The following is a 17,289-nucleotide window of genomic DNA, read 5'->3' on the forward strand; positions in this document are numbered from 1 at the left end:
ATATCATTAATTCTTCTCTCTCACCTTTCTGCTGTTAAAAAAATTAATCTACAGTGGTTTTCAGAATATACTACTTTGCACATTTCTGAATCACAAATGACATTTTATATTTAACTGCCCATACCAGCATCTGCATCACTAATGTTTTATGAAATAAAAACTTTATAAACCTCTACTATATCTTTTGCAAAATAATAATAATAAAAAAAGGAAATAAAATAAAGTACTGCAATAAAACAGAATTTAGCACCACTAGATGGCATTCATTCACTGTAGTTCTCACACAGTGGCAATAGATACTGAAAAGTGCACTTTCAGAACATCAGCATAATATGTGGGATTATGTGAGACAAAAAGAATATAGTTTCTCAAGTTATTTTCCTATCACTTAGCACAATGCTTTTTTCTAACTAACTATTATTTTTTTCCGGTCATTTAAGAAATAGCTCAGAGAGACACAGTTATATGGCCAGATTCTCCAGATGAGAATGATAACATTTTAGGCCCACTTGGATCAAGTGTAAATGGATATACAAAGTGCAAGGCAGTGAATAATTAATCCCATAGTCTTTCCTTTACATAACTGCTGCCTTCATGAACAAAAGAAGAATATGCTCTCCATCCCTCAGTCCAAAAGATCACTTAATTTCACTCTTTTCCATTTTCACAAATTCTTTGCTACGAGTAATAAAACTTCCATTTAGAGGTGTGTAATAATGATTTCAAGACCTTTGTACAGTTGGAAATATGTTGTCTATGATGTTTGGAGAACAGTAAATAATCCTGGATAAAAATAAACAATTTCTTCAAACAAAATTGGTATTTAAAAATAAAAAATAAAATAAATAAAATAAAAGATGCTAGATTCTAAATCCAGAAGGGATTAGTATGATCATCCAGTCTGCCCTCCTGAGTAGCACAGGCCATAGAACTTCCCCTAAATAATTCCTTGAGTGTTTCTTTTAGAAAAATATACAATCTAGATCTAAAAAATCCAATCTTAACATAATATAAAAATGAAGATTGGGACAATCTTCTTGATAACTTGGTAGCAGGGTGTTGTTCTGCCAGCCAAGAGACTTTGGTTCAAGACTCTCTAAGCCTTGAAGCTCTAGGCTGATGTTTGAGGTGCACCAGCATTGCTTGCTGTCTCAGAAGAAGTGGTTATTCATTCTGACCTGCCAGATGCTGTGATGGAAGTTTCATATTAAGATGAAGATGGGGAGATAGAATATTAGCCCCTGAATAAGCCTTGAGAAAACCTTGTCTTGACTGGCAAAAATAAATGTAGGGTAAAGCTTAGAGGCTGCTCTTGTGGAACTATAGTAATGGCTTTACAGTCACATTAAAAGTGGTATTACCTGTTCTAAAAGATTCTGAAGCCTCTCTATTTCACAGTCTATTACAAATTTCTTTTCTTGTCTTCGATCCAGGTCTTCTAAAAGCCTCCTGTAGCTGGCATCATTAAAATTCTCCACACATATGGCACTGACTTGCCAGCTATTTTGTCCCGCTTTTTCCATAATAGCTTGAAGTATTGAGTAACCTAAAAGAAAAGGATACAATACACTAATAACACAATCTTCGCATTTTTATGAATCATAACGGTTATTAATCAATATCATATCCCTTAATGTATGGTCTAATAGAGAGGGGACTGAGAGTTATAGCTCCTACTTTGCTATTGGCTATCTGTGACTTTAGTACTTAAACTATCTATAAGCTTATTAATAATTATTACTACAAGCATTTATATGATGTCCATCATTGTGAGCAATTAATTGATAAATGGAGATGACACATATCTCGCACTCAGGGAGGTTGTAAAGTTTAACCAGTGAATGTTTGTGAAGCGCTCTGAGGCCATTGAATGAAAGGCACATGTGATGGGGTATACAAACCCTCCAAGGGGGGAACTAGGGGTTAAGAAACAGCTCAGGGCCCAGGCAGCCCCATGCAACTCAGGGCCCAGGCAATAACTGTACAGGCTGGAAGCAGGGCTTTGAAAAGGGGAGCAGTGCAGTTCAGAGGCAGGCAGTGGAAGGGAGTAGATGGTTGCTCTGAGGGGGAAGTACTGCCTAGGACTTATTGCCTGGGACCTGACAGTACAGACCTGTGAAAACCTACAGAAGAGAGACAGGTAACAGAGTGTACAGGACAGCGACTTGACTGGAGTAATCTATTCTGGGAAGCTGAAGGAAACTGGGGTAGGATGTGGTCCCAGAGAGGGAGTGGCTTAGAACCTCAAAGTGTTGGGTGTAGATGCCCACCATTGGGCCCTTGACTGGAGCCAGTGGAGAGGGCGGGCCTTGGTTCCCCTAACCACTCAGAGAGGACAATACTACAGCATGAGCGTTCTCGTATTGTGAAGGGCCAGTTGGACAAGACTGTGACTGTTCAAGGGCCCAGCCCACCCCAAGCCCCTCTGCTAAAGGGGAGGACTGGAAATCTTGGGGGTAGGGGTACTGAAAAAGAGGACTGTGCATCCACAGCAGACAACCTGCCAACCCCCGCCTGACCACTAGGCAGCACTGTTGGTGGCCATGCACCTTCTACAGCACTATAGAGGTATTTATTATTATTATTATTATTATGTCTCATTTGTAATCTGCAAAGCCTGTTAGCAGAGGGGAAAGCCAATATCATTTTTAGTACCATTTGCTTTTCCTTCATTCAATCAGGGCAACTCGAGACTCTTATAACATTGGGAGATCCCATCTAAAATTGCAGAGGATCCAACAACTCAAATCCAGAGAGTGAGTATTAAACTAGTTTGGGGCTGCTAGTTGACACTGTGCCGCTGGAGATGCCATCATTCAGCTCAGATATCCTGTGCTGAACCATGGCTACATTCTGACTTGGGTGGTTATATTTTACCTACCTAAAATCCTCACTTCAATTTCAATTGGAAAAATTATTAATTTCACTTCCTGAAAGCTATTATATAAAGCCGCTGATGCAGACTGGATCCCTGTTCCATGAAGAGCTGGCTGCATTTCATTGGTGTGTGAGTGATCTGTATATATACCATAGTTTATAATGTGTTTTGGGATCCTTCTGCAGGAAAGATGCTATATAAAGGTACCGATGGATCTACCCACCCAAAGAACAGAAATATTCAGAAATTAAATTTTAGAAAAGAATGAGTTTATGAATTCTCTATCATTATAAATCTATGAAATGTTAGTATACCCACAAATATACTATACACTTGTTTGCCTCCACATTACCTATAAGAGCATCATTAATTCCTCATGATGTGGACACCACAGGTCAAATCAGAGAGCTAATGTAAATCTAGGATAAATTGTCTTTGGCATGACACACACTACTACTTATTGCAACTCAACCCGTAATAGTCTAGGTGAATTCAAATCAGATTGTTCCTATTCCAGTGAAATCAAGTCCCCATACTCAAAAATACACAAGATTATATAGTGTCAGTTATAATTATTATTAGGTATTTTTTCTCAAATACAGATGACATAATTGAGATAAATACATAGGTTTATGATGATGGAAATTATCTTAGTATACTTTATCACTGAGAACAAAATATTTATTTCTAAAAGAAAAGATGTGCGGGTTGATAAAAATACAAGAAAATATATTTGCATTCTGCACAAAGGATTAAAAGAATAATTTTCTTTTCACAGGGCTGTTTCTAAAGAAATGGGTACACTAAGTGATCTGCATGAATTAGATTACATGTTTGTATTTGAGATAATTTCCTAAAGTAAATTATTTAACTTAGTCACTAGTAAAACATTTCTGTAGCCAGGGTTCATTTTTAACCTGAAGTCAGTTATTTTTCCACCAAAGAAGAATGAAGAATTCTTGTTAATTACTTCATGATTATTCTGCTCTTCCTGTTGATATATTTAATCTAGCCTTTCTTTTTGCTTGTAATTATCTTTTCAAATTATGCTTAGATTCTTTCCCAAACATTGTATTTCTTGACTCATTTTCTATACATTTTTATATATATATATCTTTTTATTTAGGGCTGCATCATGATGTTAGATATGTTCCTACCTCATTTATGGTGTAACTCTGACTTTATCTTTGATATCCACACAATCAACATTTACTTAATTCAGTTTCCTGACACCAACTAACATTCAAATAGAATGCTGTTTTAAATAGCAGTTGACATCCTCTCACTCTTTTCTTATTAAGTTTGGAGAACTTTACGAAGATGTCTTGATCAAGGCTGGAATTTCTCCCAGCACATCGAATGACAACTAGTACCCAAACACTCAAGTTTTTCTTCTACCTTGGACCAAGGTTTAACTTGCCATGTTACATTAATAACTGCCTTCATTTAGGCATTTCAGAATTGCATAGTTTCTTGTCAGTAGTTGGCACCCGTGCAAATATTTTCATGCCAATATGCCTTTCACATATAGCACAACAAAGCTGAGCTTCAATCAGCTGGATGGAATACAAGTTCCCCCATCTCAGAGACGCTACTATTATATATTCAGATCAAAATCCTTTCATATGGTATCCATGTCATATCTGTGTATTTTATGTGTAGGGGAAAAATATATATAATTTTTCAGACTGACAAGTTTGGAGTTTAAATGGGATGAACTGCAGGCATTTGCAGCCTCAGCTGGCATCAAACCTAGTCATACTGAAGAATATGTTTATTTGTCCCAAAATAATTGGATGTAGTATTCAGAAAAATGAACTGTATCCAAAGCCGCATAAATTCCAAATGACAAAAATTAAAATGACCACAGGGCAACCTCTACAAATTTAGGACTTGAACCTGGCATCTTTATTGAGGCAAAAATCATAGACTTCAGTGGGTGTTTTGCCTGAGTAAGGACAGCCAGGCTGGATCTTATAGTTCTGTCCTAAAAGGCGTCTCTTTTCTGGTTCTCTATTTTCACTGTAACTTCCTTGATTGTCTTAAATTATGATGCTAACTATAGAATACATTTTTGTGGAGATACTGTAATATGGATACAGTCAATTCTACATATTGTAGAATATTATTTGCTGTACAAAATAAGTTTCTTTTTTAAAAAAAAAAAACATACAAACTAAGGCTGTTAAGTGACAATTTTAGCTATATACTTCTGACTGTTTCATTTTACAAAAAAGTTTCATTTTACAAAATGCTTACGAAATAAGCAAATAAAGGACTACAGGGGAGCTTTCCCTACACAGTACATACTAACTACCAGCTAACTCAGTCCAACTGCAGAATGATGTCTTTCTGGAACATCTACTTTAGTCAAACAGAAATTATTGGGGTCAATGCAGGGGTAACTGGGTGGATCATCTAATTGTCCCTTCTGGCTTTAAAAATCAATGAGTCTATAAATAGTAACTAGTAAATTTAGCAGTAATACTATTGACTAAAACCACTATTTTGTTCTTTCTAAATGCAAAGAAAGCTTTTTTTTTCTTCTTCCATGAGCTCATGCGGATCTGAGAATGCTTCTCTGAAGCCATGAAATAAGAAGTCTGCCAGCTGCTTTCTGTAGGTCATTCCTGACATGTAGGTACAATTCACAATTGTTCAATGATTAGTAAAAGCACTTCTACTTTGAAGTTTTGAAACAAAAAAGTATGCAGGGAATTGTTGCAAAGATAACACTCTAGCATTTCAACTCAACCTTACTTTTTCATTTTAAAACAGATAAAATGGTGGTATGTTGAGAAACTAATTGTGCTTTTCAAGAAGATATCCTGATAACCAATGTTATCTGAAATAATTATGAAAATGGAGAGTTACTACATGATACTCTATTCCACCAGAAAATTAAGGCTGAACATGCATATTATTATAATGTTCACAGATGTATCTGACCATTGTTAATGAGACTCCGACTAGCATCTTGAAAATAAAAGAGTATTTTTAATTAGGTTCTCTCCCTCCCATCTCTCTGGATTACATGTGCGGTTTTCACTGCAAATAATCCTATGCGGCAGTAACAAGGAAAAAGATTTGACGTGCCAAATCTTGCAGGCTTTTACAGAGAGAACAATATAATTTTTCTTATTTAACATTTTGATTTCCCTTCTGAGGACAGGTAGTCTATGGAAATGTTGCAGGGGGATGAGATTACTATTATTATTTTAACATTTAAAGCTCTGGTGCAGGCACACAGTACAAGTAAATCACAGGAGCATGGCCAACCTAACTCTTCAAAAATCATGAGGTTTTTAAAAATAACTGTCAGGTTCTTTTCATTAGTCTTCTGTTGCTCTCTGTAGGATTCACATTTTCAAGATTTTCTTTCCAACCGTGAAGGCTAGAAACTTCCTTTTCCTTTGTTAGATAAAAGCTGAGATACTTACCCAGTCACACGAATCCAGTAGATGGGGCTTTAAAGTAAGACACCAACTATTGTAAGAGTTAGCAATAGTGCCACTGTCTTTAGCTCTATACGTCCCTCCTTTCAGGAAAAGGAGTGAGAAACAGGAATGTTTTGGGAATCCTGACACGAAATTCACCAGTGGACCTTACGTAACAACAACAGAAGTAACCTGGGTTGGAAGGGGATACACCTTCCTCACTCTTGGGAGGGACGGAATCTTTTCCCTTTTCCCCAACCTGGGTATTGGGAGAGGATATTGTGTACTTCTACTCTTCCCCAAGCTACTGCATGATGGTGTCTAAGATGAATACTTCTATAAGCCTTTTTGGGCCTACTTCACCTAGTTGGGCAAAAGGTCTAAGGGTATGTCTACACTGCCAAGTGAAGTTGACTTACTTAAAGTCGACTTTCAGCAGCCGATTTTTAGAAGTCACAGCAGCGTGTACACACCACGCTGTTTGTGCAGGTCTCGTGCGTCCACACTCACCACGCTTATTTCAACTTTCAAAGCAGTGCACTGTGGGTTGCTATCCCACAGTGCAACTAGCCGTGGTGACTGTTGGGATGAGTGTCATTGTCCCATGATGGAACGCTGCTTCCCCCTCCCTTCTTCCCCCAAACAAACAGGAAAACTGTTTTCGCACCGTTTTTTCACTCCGTGCGCTCGCCATTGCTGCGGAGACATGGAGTCAGCTCAACTGCACTATTATTGTGAGCATCACAAATACATCACGGCTTATCATCGAGTATTTTCAAAGTAGAGCAAGAAGCCGAAGCACAGGCAACAGCGATGCCACCGAGGCTGTCTGGCTACAAGCCATCGAGCAAAACAATTCACGATTGCTGCAGGCTGTAACGTATCATCTGCAGTCCATGGAGCACAACAAGCACAGACAAAGTGGGACCACATCGTTATGCAGCTGTGGGATGACGACCAGTGGCTGCAAAACTTTCGTATGTGAAAGGCAACTTTCCTCGAACTGTGCTCGGAGCTGGCCCTGTCCCTGAAGCATGTGAATACTTGCTTGAGAAAAGCTGTGACAGTGGAGAAGAGAGTCACCATCATTCTGTGGAAGCTGGCAACCCCTGACTGTTACCACTCAGTTGGGAATCAATTTGGAGTTGGTAAATCTACAGGGGGCACCGCCATGATTCAAGTATGCAGGGCCATCAATAGACTTCTGCTATGAAGGATAGTGACTTTGGGAAATGTGCAGGTCATAGTGGACAGGTTCCCAAATTGCGGGGAGGGGGGCCATTGATGGGATGCACATCCCTATCTTAGCCGCTGCCCACCTAGCAACTGAGTACATAAACCGCAAGGGGTACTTTTCCATGGTCCTGCAGGGCCTTTTGGATCACAGGGGTCGCTTCACCGACATCTATTTGGGGTGTTCTGGGAAGGTGCATGACGTGCGCATATTTAGTAATTTAGGGTTGTTCTCTAGTATGCAGGCGGGCACTTTTTTCCCCGACCAAAAAATTCACATCGGGGGTGTGGAAATGCCCATAGGGATCCTGGGGGATCCTGCTTACCTCTTGCTTCCTTGACTAATGAAGCCATACACTGGGCACCTTGACAGCAACAAGGAGTGTTTTAATAACAGGTTAAACACTTGCAGAATGGTTGTAGAATGTGACTTTGGGTGTTTAAAGGGTGGATAGAGGAGTCTCCTCACTAGACTGGACATGAGTGAAAAGAACCTCCCTTCGGTGATATCTGCATGCTGTGTTCTTCATAATGTGTGTGAAGCGAAGGGTGAAAGGTTCCAGCAGGGTTGGGCTGTGGAGGCAGCCAATTATGAGCAGCCAGATGCCAGCAGTACGCTGAGAGCTAACCGCGGAGCGCTTTGCATTAGGGAAGCTTTGAAAACCAGGTTCTGCAATGAGATGCAGGACTGATGTCTGTTCCTGTATGTTGTTTGCCTTTGGTGAACATTCTCCCCCCGCTTCCCCTCAATTGGTATCTGTACTTTCCAAATCCCTCCAGAACAAGATATGATTTAATAAAGAAACATGTTGAAATGATGCAAACTTTTATTTATGAACATTCAAGTCATGGGAGAAGGGGGGAGTGTTCATTCACTGTCTCAAGGGGTAGTGTGGTAGCTTGCTGGCCAGCTGTCAGCGTGTCCACCGCTGCTTTCTGCTCACCTCCACCGGGGTGGAGTGCATTACATACTGCACCTTGGCCAATATCCTCTGAGACCTCTTGGGTGTGGGGGAGGGGGAGGGCAGCAAAGCCCTTGGTTGAGGAGCATTATGGAGGGGCTGCAATGGGACTCTGTCCTGCCTCCGCTCCTCCTGAAGCTCCACAAGCTGCAGGAGCATGTCTGCCTGGTCTAGCATGATTCGCAGCATTTCCTGCGTGGTACTGTGATCATGCTCCTGCATTTCTGTGCAAGTCTCCCTGTCCATGTCCATATTCTGGGACAAGGTCAGCCACCACGGCCTGAGCTCGGTCTCTGTGCCCGCTGAGGCATTCATGACCTCGCCAAACATGTCGTCTCTTGGGGTTTTTTTCCTCTTTCTAATCTGCAATAGTCTTTTTGCAGCATTTCTTGAGGGTGGGGCCAAGGCTGAGGTGTGTACAGAATGAAAAAAAAATCACAAGGTAGCCATTGTTAGCAGAGTGAAGAAAATGATACAACTGCTACAATGTAGACAATACTCCCCATGCAGTGCCCAGGGCAAACACAGACCTTCATTCCATTCCTGACATCCCAGAGGGGTCTGCTCGCTGTGCGGACAGCCGGGGGGGGGGGGGAGGGTATAATCTCTGCTTAAACCAAATAAAAATAATCAAAGTGACTTGGTAGGACACTACAATGGGGAATACAAAGGTACAGGGCATCTGCTGTATAGCTGGGTATTTTTAACATGCACCATCTTCCCTAGGTGACCATGAGCGATATCAGTCTCCTGAGGGTCACGCAGAAGGGAAGGGAAGATTTGCTGCACACAGCAGGGTAGCAGCTGTGTTCCGCCATTATGCAGGTTCCCTTGATTGCAGCGTGGTGCGGCAAAGTATCCTACCGTGGAGGGAGGAACAAGGCAGCCCTCCCCAGAAAACTTTTGCAAAGGATAACAGATTATCTACATGAAAGTTTCCCTGAGATATCAACTAATGATTATCGGAGCATATCTCATCACAGAAATAAACTGTTCCCTGGGTAACCCCCAGTAAAGTCATCGAAATGGCTGAAGCCCCCTTCCTGCCCCTTCCCCCAATTGTAAAAGGATAGAACTGCTAAGAAGAAAAAAAACTCACCAGATGTGCCTTTCTCGGGATCATTATTGCTGTCCTGTGTGCTGCTGGACTGCTCTGGGGCCAGGAATATGTCCTGACTTTCAGGGAGAACGGACACCCCGCTCTCATGCACCCTGCTCTCCTCAGCCTCCTCCTCCTCCTCCTCGTCCATGGAGTCCTCATTATTGTCCATGGACTGTGACCTAGCGGAGGTATCGATGCTGTGGGGCGGCACCATAGTGGGATTGCCACCGAGAATTGCATGCACCTCATTGTAGAAGGGGCATGTTTTGGGCGAGGAGCCAGAATGGCTGTTAGCTTCCCTGGCTTTCTGATATGACTGACGCAGCTCTTTGATCTTCACGCGGCACTGCTGCACGTCCCTCTTGTGTCCCTTCTCCAGCATGCCCTGGGATATCTTCCCATAAATCTCCAGATTCCTTTTGCTGGCTCTGAGTTGAGCCAAAACAGACTCCTCGCCCCACAGACCGATGAGATCTAAGACCTCTGGTCAACTCCATGCTGGAGTGTGTTTGGGCTTTGCAGTAGCCATGAGGAGTACTCCCTCCACGCAGGCAGCACAGGAAATGAAAATTCAAATCTTCCCAGGGCTTGAGGGGAGGGGACATTTCCTGGTAGCGTGACCACAGTACAGCACAGCGCGAATGCCCAGAGCGGTCAGAAGGGGGCATTGTGGGATACCTCCCAGAGGCCAATAAAGTCAATTTAAGTGAAGTTGTGTCTACACTGACACTAAATTGAATTAATAAATTCAAATTAGGTGCTATGCCACTTGCAGAGGTGGTCTTATTAAGTCGACTTTTGCCATGGCTTAATTTGACTTAACAGAAGTGCCAGTGGAGACGCAGGTGTTCGGAGATCAACATAAGTGACTTTACGTCGACCTCTGTCGCCAGTGTAGACCAGGCCTAAGAGAGAAGAATAGGGCCTGATGGCTCAAAAGCCCCATGTGTTTGGGCTGAACAAAGCAGTCCTGGAATCCCCAGCCAGTAGCCCACTGTATCAAGCGCCAAGCAGGATGTCATGGTAATCTTTTGTCCTTAGCCATCGATACAAGTAACTCCTAAATATTCTCTCTCACTATTTATTAACTCAGGCATCTAAAATATTCCATAGGTGTCCAACCCATAAAATAAAAGATACACTGAAATGACTGCTAATCCCACTCTGACATATAACATAGCAGCATATAAGAATAAAATAAAATAAACACATCCCTGCAAGTCTGAGCCCAACTCTCCTCAATAGACGGGGAAGAAAAGATTCTGTCCTCAGGAATCACCCTAATCCACAGATCATTTGCAACACATGCAACATATAGAGAGCAGATTGAAGTGTTCTTCAGGGAACATCATGTTGAGTCTGATCAATGGCAATACATAGACCTTTGGGATACTTTGACATGGCTACAATACAAGTGAAAAGAGCTCCCTTCACTGCAGTTTCCAACCAGCAAATTTGTTTCAGGTAGACACTTCGGCAAGGCACTCTACTAATCATACTATTCCAGAAATCTCTTAGAGATGGTACAGCAGGAATAGAGATGGATGAAATGTTTCAAATTTCAAAGACATTTTCTATCAATTTAGCAAAATTTGTGATTTTTGTCACCCTGATTTTTCAAAGCGTTCCACCCAGGAGTGACTGTACCGCAAGGCTGCAGGAAGCATATACGTCTATGAATCAGAGATAGGTGTGACACTGAATGCTGCGGTCTATGCTCAGAACCGGGAGCTCCTGGATTCTAATACTGGCATCTGACTTGCCACATGGCATAACACAACACTTCAAAAATGACCACTGACTGTGGGTGCCTTCATATTTGGATGGCCAGTTGGAGACATCTCCCTATCTTCAGTTAGATACTGAAGAAAAAGGAGATGCTCAAAGTCTGTGGACATTTAAGCAGGGTCTGAATGAGTTCTCATCTGACACCTAGTAGTGCATTGTAATGCACTGGAAAAGACTCCAGGAGCAGACTGCATTTGCATAGACACCTACCCTACTTAGGTGTTCAGCAGACAGACCTGTTTTGCCAAAAACAGTTTTGACTGGTTTTGGGTTACTTCTGTATTGAATACAGGAGTAATGAAACGGTATCATCTTTGTTGTGTGAGTGAAGGACAGCAGTAATGTACTTCGCATACCCTGATTGAAGGGGTCACCCTAAACCGAATCTCACTTGCTAAGCAGGGAGTAGGAATGCCAAATCCCACTGAAGAGAACAGCAGGTGGGGACATGTGTTTCTACCTGATGGTATGGACTCTGCCTAAAGAGTCCTAAATACCATTTGACCCTCCCTTCTGTTCCCTCTCCTGTGTTAAAAGACAGAACCGACTGGACTCAACCGAGAGTCCTTGTTTGTGTTCAGTGACTACTAGAGCTAGAGTTACTGATGAGCAAGGCTAAGGCTTAGACCTGATGTGGGGACAGTGTTGTAGTGAAAGACAACAGAGGCAGCAGCACGGGGGTTCCTGCTACTCAGTAAAATCACTAAGAGCTGAGCTAAGTGTGGAAACCTCAGGACAAGGCATTGCAGTGAGAAGCAGCAATAACGGCCTCAGAGATAACAGCTGGAGAGGTGGCAGTGAATGGCCGGCAGCAGCAGTGAGTGCATTGCAGAGGTGGGGGCTGTAGTGGAGGCATTACTTCTCTCTCTCTCACACACAGTTTTCAGGCTGTGGGGAGGTGGACCAATGTGAATGTATCTCTGAACTCTAGGTCTTCACTGACTAAGGGCAACCTAATGTGAGTGGGGTACAGCAGAAGGAAAGGGGAGTGGCACATCAAAGGGACATTTGTTTGAACTTTCACACCATAAGATGCGTAACAGAGGTAATGGATGCTGCCCAGCACACTGTGAGTGGGTGTTTGCTTATGGTCACATGCTTTTGCATGTAATTGAGGTGTTTTACCAAATTAATGCTAGGTTCCCTTTCCCGTTTTAATAAAAGTTTTATTTTATTAGACACAGACTCAGTGCTTGCAAGTGGGGAAGTATTGCCTCTTAAAGACACCGAGGGGTGGTGTTTAGTTTTCCCAAGTTACTGGATGAGAGCTTGAGCCAGTTCTGTTTTGTATTGTTCAGAGGAACCCCTAGATATTGAACATGGTCCTTGTTGCCGCCGACTCCACCTAGCAGAAGGATTACAGACATTTTTGAAATTATGGATTTTAACCTCTCTGCTCACGTTTTCTATCTGGAAAATATGGATAATAAATTTATTTACCCACTGTGGTGTACTGAATATTAATCAGTTAATGTTTGCAATGTGTTCTGAAGATAAGTACTGAGTATTATTATTCCAGTGATGTGTCTATACTTTTATTGTAGCCCTTCTAACCTCTCTGTACGTCTGTGTCCTAGCTGGCAGAGAGGGCAGCAAGGAAGGGACCTGGGTCCACCAGCATCCCTCCATGTCCCCAGTGGACCTCCACTGGGATCTCTGGAATCCCAGCAGCTCCCTCACATTCAGCAGCAGCAATAGTCTTCTGGGGGCAACACTGGACAAGTCCTCTTCAGGTAGAATTACAGGAGAACCTTAGAGTTAATAACACCTCGGGAATGGAAGGTTCGTAACTCTGAACAACACGTTATGCTTATTCTTTCAAAAGTTTACAACTGAACATTAACTTAATACAGCTTCGAAGCGCTACTATGCAGAAGAAAAATGCTGCTTTTCCTTTATTCTTTTAGTGGTTTACGTTTAATACGGTACTGTACTGTATTTGTTCCCCCCGCACCCCTTTTTTGCAGCTGCCTGATTGCATACTTCTGGTTCCAAATGAGGTGTATGGTTGACTGGTCAGTTCGTAACTCTGAGGTTTTACTGTACCGGCAGCAGAGGCATACTTTCACAGCTGCTAACTGCCAGATAACTTAGTCAACACCGTTCCTACTCTTGATGCCTTCAGACTTCACACAATTACTAAACAAATCTCTTGGAATTAGGCACCGTTACACTTACCCCCAACTGATCATTTGTGTTTCCACTGCCACTGTTTCATTATCTCACCATTTGATTCACTTCAAATGGTGCCTGTTTGTTTCATCCAGGCCATCTGCACTGGTCTTCCTTCTCCTCACTTCCACACACTCCATCCTCCTCCTGTGCTACCCTCTCCCCAGCCTTTAACTGCACTTCATCATGAATCATTTCTCCTTCTCCCCACTCTCCTGTGCTCCTGGCTCATCTACCCCATTACCTAAATTCACGCATTCAGGGAAAGAAAATACAAACAGTAAAGTTTAACGGCATCCGCAATAAGCAAATTACACTGAAAAAGGCGAAACTACCAAGATGCAAATAAAACAAATGTATGCACTCACTTAAACTTGTGTTAGTCACACTTGTCCACCCTTCTCTCACTCCCTCCATTTCCTAAACACAGCTATTGCTGTGATGTGACTCTGCCTCTGGGCAGCCACAACGAAGAATTACAGCAGAAAAAAATCCATTACTGACATGAGGTTTATTGTTAATGCAAAGAGCAGCCAAAGGAAGCCATTGGCAACAAATTTGACCGGTTCTACAAAACCCAGCAACTATTCTACCTATTCTTGTGTGCCATACTAAAACTAACCAGTTACAAAGCATTCCTATAACGTCTCGCAACCTGTTCAATTTAAATATACGCTCCTGTGCTGCACCTAGATCCTTGCACCCACCTGAAACTACATTGAGCAATGTAGGCTCTGTGTGGGGCTCAAGAGCCCATCTGCACAGATCTGATTGCAGGTGGTTGAGCCCATAGATTTGCAGGTTCCAAGTCTCATTTGTTCTTTAAAACACATGCACATTTATGGCACTACATGAATAACAGAACAATGATTAATGCTTGTTTCTTATAGCAGTATATTTACTTCCATAAAAAGTAAATGTGTTTTGGCTATGACTTCCCTAATTTTATTTATTAAAATTTAAACATAAAATAAAATCTAGTGTCTAAATCTGCTGGATGACATCAGAATAAATCAGAGATCACTGAAGTATTTGCCTGGCCTATCATTCTGTTGGACTGCATGTTGTTGGGGAGAGATTTTTTTTAAAAAAAGTTCCAGTAATCAATTACTTATGTTATAATTAGAATTCCAGTATCTCATCTCATGGCAACGTTTTATTCTGTTAGGGTTTTTTTTCATTACTCATGCAGTTCATTCAGAATAGTTTTCATGACAGAGTTACTGAAGTGGCCACACATTTCAAATAAAAATTATTACAAAATAATTATTAATTAGCTTTAGCATTATTTCTAACTTCGGAGCTGATGTGCAGGAAATAACCTATTAGTAAAAATATGCAGCATACAGATTGCAATATATACATATTAATACAATATTTTATTCCAACTCATTACAGGAAAACAGGGTTAATACACTTGGAATCAGATCTCACAATACTTTTCTGCTACAGCCCCTGCACTAGAGATCATCTGTATGAACAACTGTCTTTTCCAAACATTAACAAAAAGCATTGCACTTTATTGAGATGCAGCATATATTTTTACTTCTAGCATTTGTATAACTTCAAAGCATGAAGTATGTTCACTGCCTTCTGTAACCAAAGCCAGACGGATATGTTCAGGATACCCCTGGACACTGTAATGTGCCATCCAACTTGTATGTTAGGTGGCCACATTCCACTGGTGAAGATGGAACACAAGAGAAACAGAGTCTGCTACAGTGACCTATCCCACAATTTGCAGTACAGCTCAGATTCCCCAATCCCCACCACTGGAGGTTTTTAAGACCAAGTTGGACAAACCTGTCAGGGATGGCCTAGGTTTACTTGGTACAGGGGGCCGGACTAGATGACCTTTCAAGGTCTTTCCAGTCCTACATTTCTGAGCACAGCCAAAGTAATCATACTGTATCCTTTACCCCAGATATTGGAAATACTTTACTGGAGTCTGTATTTATCTATGGTATTTATAGAGTCCCATCACCATAGTGTCTGAGCACTGTAACCACATAATACACCTTTGAGGTAGGGAAATGCTATTGTCTTCATTTTACAGATGGCAAACTGAGGCACAAAGAAATTGTCCAGGATGTTGTGGCAGAGCAGAAATTGAACCAAGGACCCCCACAGCCCAGGCTAGTGCCTTGACCACTGAACCATCCTTCCTCACCTCTTTTTGTTATATCTGCTAGGAGCCAGATATATTCTGGTCTGGCTTACTTATGGCTTTCCTTTCCTCACCCCTTTGCTGTCACTGGGCCCTCCACAGTCACAGAAGAGGGAGATTTTCCCTTAAAAGCAAATGCATTCTTGGTTAAGTAATTCTACCTGAGGAGATAAATTTGGGGTCTGCAATAAACAGTTAAATCACTTGGTTGGAGGACTAAGCAAAACTGACACTCAGTTACTATGGTGATGACCCCCATGTAATAAATACATAGTCAGATTGATAGACACATGGCTCCATGTTGTCCCACCATTTATAAACAACGTTGCACAAAATATATCAATTTCATCTCATAAGAGTTACAGCTCCTTTTCCAGAGGTTTCAGTTCACACAGTTTCATGTCCGTCTGGTTTTGCTTTGAATTTCTGGTGCATACAACCCCAAAACTTCAGACAAAGCCAGGAAGTTTTGTAAGATCTATCACAAAACCTGGAGGTTTTCTGGTGGTTTAAGCAGCAATTGCACTGCTTGGATGGAACGTTTTGCCAAGTCCCCTACTTTTGCTGTTTCTGGAACCCAAAGGCAGAAGATTCAATGAAAGGTTCAAACAAACTTTGGCCAGTTTGCCTGGTAGGCCCAAAAATCTAAAACCAGTTTTGCTATTCAAGTTATGTACAGCTCTACTTGTGAGCTAAGTCATCTGTACTTTAAATCATGAAAACAGTTTTACACACAGTTCTAAGATGTGTCTGAACAAAAATGAGGAACTAATCACCCTCAAACTCTATATCCAGTTCACCATGCCAACTTTGTGGATCACTCTTTTCTCTATAATAATAAATATTAAATACTAATACCCAGCGCTTATATAGCACATTTAATCAGTGGATCTCAAAGTGCTTTACAAAGGAGGTAAGGGCCTAAGCCAACACTTCCATATTTGTGAGGAATTTGGCTCCAGTTACAAACTTCATGTCACAGGCCCACCTCTAATTCCTTTCTTTCCCTGTCTGAAGTCTCTTTTTGTATGATGGAGCAACACTTTTCAGTGTTCCATTACATATTCAAAATGAGTTCCACCAGTGGTCCATAGCCAAGTTCTGTGCCCTGCTTTTTCCTAGTATCACAGGATTCTTGTACTCACAGTTTCCTATACAATAGATGTACCTACTTTTCCTAGGGAGAATGTACAGCAACAAGAAAATGCTATCAATACAGCACAACTAAAATTAAAAAAAAAAAAAAAAAAAAAAGTTTCAGTGAAACTACAGAACATAATAGGATATTCCCTTACAAGCCCTTCAGTGAGTTTGTTCAAACTGTGTCTTGGGCTACTCTGCAGCTAGAATTCATGATCAAAGATTCAGACAATGTCAGTTCCTGTTTGCACTGCAGATGCTCTGCAGCAAGCTCTCCTCTTTTTCTTTACATTTCAGAGGCTGCTAACATTCATGGGAAATGTACTGTGAAGGTGAGTTATCAAACTACCAAGTGATAAAGGTTAGGGAAAACTTGAGAGGATCCAGTCGAGAGACGTTGTGTTGAAGTC

The 17,289-nt window shown here is 41.5% G+C and overlaps 1 protein-coding gene across 3 annotated transcripts in view; it reads right to left on the reverse strand.

Moving 5' to 3' along the window:
• GRIA4 (glutamate ionotropic receptor AMPA type subunit 4) overlaps positions 1–17,289 on the reverse strand; it is a 275,597-nt gene that overhangs the window by 104,489 nt on the left and 153,819 nt on the right. For all 3 annotated transcript variants that reach the window (XM_067567661.1, XM_067567671.1, XM_067567680.1), the window contains exon 4: positions 1,362–1,546. In XM_067567661.1, coding sequence (XP_067423762.1) covers positions 1,362–1,546 — 185 coding nt within the window. The remainder of the gene's footprint in view (positions 1–1,361; positions 1,547–17,289) is intronic.

This window comes from Emydura macquarii, unplaced genomic scaffold, assembly GCF_026122565.2.
Source record: "Emydura macquarii macquarii isolate MOO-44397 ecotype Brisbane River unplaced genomic scaffold, CSIRO-AGI_Emac_v2 contig_318, whole genome shotgun sequence".
Taxonomy (NCBI): Eukaryota; Metazoa; Chordata; order Testudines; family Chelidae; genus Emydura; species Emydura macquarii.